General features: G+C 47.9%; 1 protein-coding gene across 1 annotated transcript; it reads left to right on the top strand.

Annotated features, from left to right (window-relative positions):
• Positions 1 to 722: 722 nt before the first annotated feature.
• On the top strand, positions 723 to 1,271 carry ARL11 (ARF like GTPase 11; the record flags this gene model as incomplete). The annotated part of the gene is made up of 1 exon (XM_080689456.1): positions 723 to 1,271. Exon 1 carries the CDS (start codon positions 726 to 728, stop codon positions 1,269 to 1,271), a length of 546 nt encoding a protein of 181 aa, XP_080545582.1. The 5' UTR covers positions 723 to 725.
• Positions 1,272 to 4,060: the final 2,789 nt, after the last annotated feature.

The raw sequence follows: 4,060 nt of genomic DNA, 5'->3' as shown, positions 1-4,060 counted from the left end.
GAGTTGCAGTGGGCCTCACTAAGTAGCTGAGGCTGGCCACGAAATATGATCCTCCGGTCTCAGCCTCTGAATGCTGGGATTACAAGCGTGCATCACCACGCCCAGCTCAACAGTGGTTTTAAACAGCCACTCTTGACAGGGTGGCCTGCTGGTCCTGTGGGAAGCTCCAGGGTGGCAGAAGCTAGCCCAGGCTGGCCTGGCCTCCCCACATAGATTCCCTACGTCGGAACCCAACATAGCTGCCACTTTCCAGTTTGGGCAGACAGGAGACAAATAGAGAGGTCAGAGGCCACAGGCTAGCAAAAATGGGAGACCTCTTTTTATAATTTCTACTGAACTAGTCTAGCTGGAACTTCATTCTGCTTCTTTGCTTTAAGTACTAAGGAACATGAGCCTACTTTTCGTGTCTTCCAGAAGGCCCAACATTCTGCTGCGGGCCAGAGATCTGTCAATAGGTGGGTCTCACATTCCCTCCCTTCCTAGCCATTTCAAAGCCCAGCCTGGGTGTGAGTCCTGGTTCTGCAAAGACTGGTCCTATAGGAATTTTTGTTTTCTTTGTTTGGTACTGGGCAAGTGCTCTACCACTGAGCTACAGCTACAGCCCCAGCACTGGTTCTATCTGAGAGAAGACACTCTTCCATGTGCCAGCAAAGGTTTGTGTTCCTTCCGAAAGGAATGGCTGATGATGTCCTGGCCTTTCTCCCCTAGGAATTAGAGTGGCCACCATGGGTTCTATGAGCTCCAGAGGTCTCAAGGCGGAAGCCCAGGTGGTGATGATGGGCCTGGACTCAGCAGGCAAGACCACGCTCCTGTACAAGCTGAAGGGCTACCAGCTGGTGGAGACACTGCCCACCGTGGGCTTCAATGTGGAGCCCCTCGAAGCTCCTGGCCACAGGTCCCTGACTCTCTGGGATGTTGGGGGACAGGCTCAGCTCAGGGCCAGCTGGAAGAACTATCTGGAAGGCAGCGACATTCTCGTGTATGTGCTGGACAGCACAGATGAGACCCGCTTGCCCGAGGCAGTGGCTGCGCTCACAGAAGTCCTGAATGATCCCAGCATGACCGGTGTCCCTTTCCTGGTGCTGGCCAATAAGCAGGAGGCCCCCGAGGCTCTTCCGCTGCTGGAGATCAGAAACAGGCTGGGCCTGGAGGGGGTCCAGGACCGCTGCTGGGAGCTCCGGGCCTGCAGCGCCCTCACCGGCCAGGGGCTGCCCGAGGCCCTGCACAGTGTGCGGAGTCTGCTGAGATCCAGCCGCCGCCTGTGTCTCTAGCTGAGAGCCAGTGGGCGGGGAGCAGGGACAGCGAGAAGTCCTGACCCTGCTGAAGCAGTTCACCTTTGCTCCCGTGGACCTGAAGAGCCAACGCATCTTGAGAAAACTTGTCTCAGTTTATCAAGCAAGAAATCCTGCTATTCCTGGACAGGATGTTTTCTTTTAGGAACCTATGGTCTCAGTGGTATTTATATAGAAAACCAACTACTCTTTGAATAACGACACGCTAAGGGGGAAAAAAAAAAAGAAACCTTCCATACTCCATTTAATAGCACACTACTCACTGTAAATGAAGCAACATGTGGTTATGTAATAAATTAAGACCTAATTTCAGAAAGGGGAATAGATTTCCAAATCATTTTGTGGTGGTGGGGTGGAGTGGGGTGGAAGTACTGGGGATTAAACCCAGGGATGTTCCACCTCTGAGCTACACCCTCAGCCCCTTTTCATTTTATTTTGAAACAGAGTCTTGCTAAACCACTGAGTCTCAATACATTGCTAAGATTGGCCTCAAACCTGTAATCCTCCTGTCTCAGCTTTTCAAGTACTAGGATTATAGCTTGGGCTACCACACCTGGCTTCAAAATCAAATTTGAGTACTATCTGGACATGCTCACAGTCACACTGAATGATTTCCCTAGTGACCTCTGTCTGGGTAGGTGGCACTGTCACCCTTGATACAAATAGGTGGGCCAGCAGCAGAGTGGCCGAGTCAGCTCAGGCAGAGTCTGCAGTGTAGACGTTTGCTGGGCCCCAGGCCTCATCAAGCACCTTGGAGTTAAGACCTTCCCACACTCACCCTCCCTCTGACCCTGATGAACCCTAATCTATTTTTCGTCATCCTATGTTGGTCTTCTTCTTCATTACTGGATATGGTGGCTCACCTCAGTAGACCCAGTACTTGGGAGGCTGAGTCAGAAAGATTGCAGGCTCAAGGACAACCACAACAAGTAGTGAGACTCTTACCAGCCTACTGAGAACCCATTTGCAAAATAAAAATTAAAAAATGGGGCTTGAGCCGGACGTGCTCGTAATCCCAGCATTTGAGAGGCTGAGACAGGAAGATCGTGGTTCGTGGCTAGCCTCAGCTACTTAGTGAGGCCCTTCGCAACTTAGTGAGACCCTGTCCCAAAGTAAAGAATAAAAAATTGGGCTGGGGGTGTAGCTTGAAGGTAGAATGCCCCTGGGCTCCATCACCAAGTACTGCAAAAATAAATAAATAAATAAATAAATAAATAAATAAACAAATATAAAAGTAGGACTGAGGATGTGGATGTAGTTTGGAGATAGAATGTCCCCAGGTTTAATTCCCAGTACCAGCAGGGCGTGGTGGCGCACGCTTGTAATCCCCGCGCTTGGGAGGCGGAGACAGGAGGATCGCATAGGTTTGAAGCCAGCCGCGCTCGCTTAAGAGACCCTGTTTCCACATAAAAGTATAAAATAGGTCTGGGAGTGTAGCCCATGGGAGTGTAGCTGGAGGTAGAAGGGCTTCCAGGAACCCCAGTACTACTACTACTACTACTACTAATAATAATAATAATAATAATTCCCAGTACCCAAAACAAAAAGCAAAAAACTTTATTTTTTTCTTTTTCCCTCCTCTTCCTTCTTATAGCACACATTTTTCCTTAAACATCAATTGGGACAGGAGGATCTCAGCTTCAAGGCCAGCCTCAGCAACTTAGCAATACCCTGTTCCAAAATAAAAATAATAAAGGGCAGGGGATATAGCAGCTGGAGATAGGTGCCTGTGGGTTCAATCTCCAGTAAAAAGGAAAATATTAAATCAGATAAATTGTTTCTTTTATCTAGTAGAAAATATGTAGAGTACTTAATTTGTTGGGAAAGAGCCTTTAATATGAAATGGATGTTTTTAAAGAGCTATGAATTCTAAAGGTGTGGACGGCAGCAGCACCTCCCCTTTTATGCTGTCCTGGGGCTTGAGCCCAGGGCCATTCTATCTCTGAGCTCCAACCCCTGCCCTATTTTTTATTCTTTATATTTTGAAACAGGTCTCACTAAGTTGCAGAGGGCCTCACTAAGTAGCTGAGGCTGGCCGTGAACCTGCGATCCTCTGGTCTCAGCCTCCCAAGCACTGGGGTTACAAGCACGGGCCACTATGCTCAGCTTGCTTTCTCCCTTATTACTGGTAGTAAAATGGAAAGTGAATGTAGTGTCCTGAAGGGCTTTCAGGAGCTTATTACCCAGGATCCACAGAGCTTCTACATTTATCTGTAAAATGTGATGCTTTGGGCCATTTTTCTCAGGAAGAAGACCTATAATTTTTATCAGATTTTCAAAGACATCCCAAAGTTAAGAATCACTAACCTGATCCTGATCTTCTTCATACAGTCTCAGAATGTTTTCTATTATCTGAATCTTTGTGTGTGTGTGTGTGTGTGTGTGTGTGTGTGTGTGTGTCTGTGTGTGTGTGTATCTGTGTCCGTGTGTCTGTGTGTATAGATATTGAGGATGGAACCCAGGGGCATTTTACCTCCATCCAAGCTACACCCCAGACCTATTTTTTATTCTTTATTTTGAAACAGAGTCTCACTAAATTGTGTAGGGCCTCACTAAGTAGCTGAGGTTGGCCGTGAACCTGCGATCCTCCTACCTCATCTCAGCCTCCCAAGTCCTGGGATTACAAGTGTGCACCACCACACCCAGCTAATTTTTTTATTTTGAAATAGAGTTTCACTAAGTTGCAGAAGACCTCATTAAGTAGTTGAAATTGGCCTCGAATCTGCGATCCTCCTGTCTCAGCCTCCCAAGTACTGGGATTACAAGCA

Source organism: Muscardinus avellanarius, assembly GCF_963383645.1.
Source record: "Muscardinus avellanarius genome assembly, chromosome: 2".
NCBI classification, from domain to species: Eukaryota; Metazoa; Chordata; class Mammalia; order Rodentia; family Gliridae; genus Muscardinus; species Muscardinus avellanarius.
Note: the sequence above shows the minus strand (reverse complement) of the source record. Positions and strands in the feature narration are given on the sequence as shown.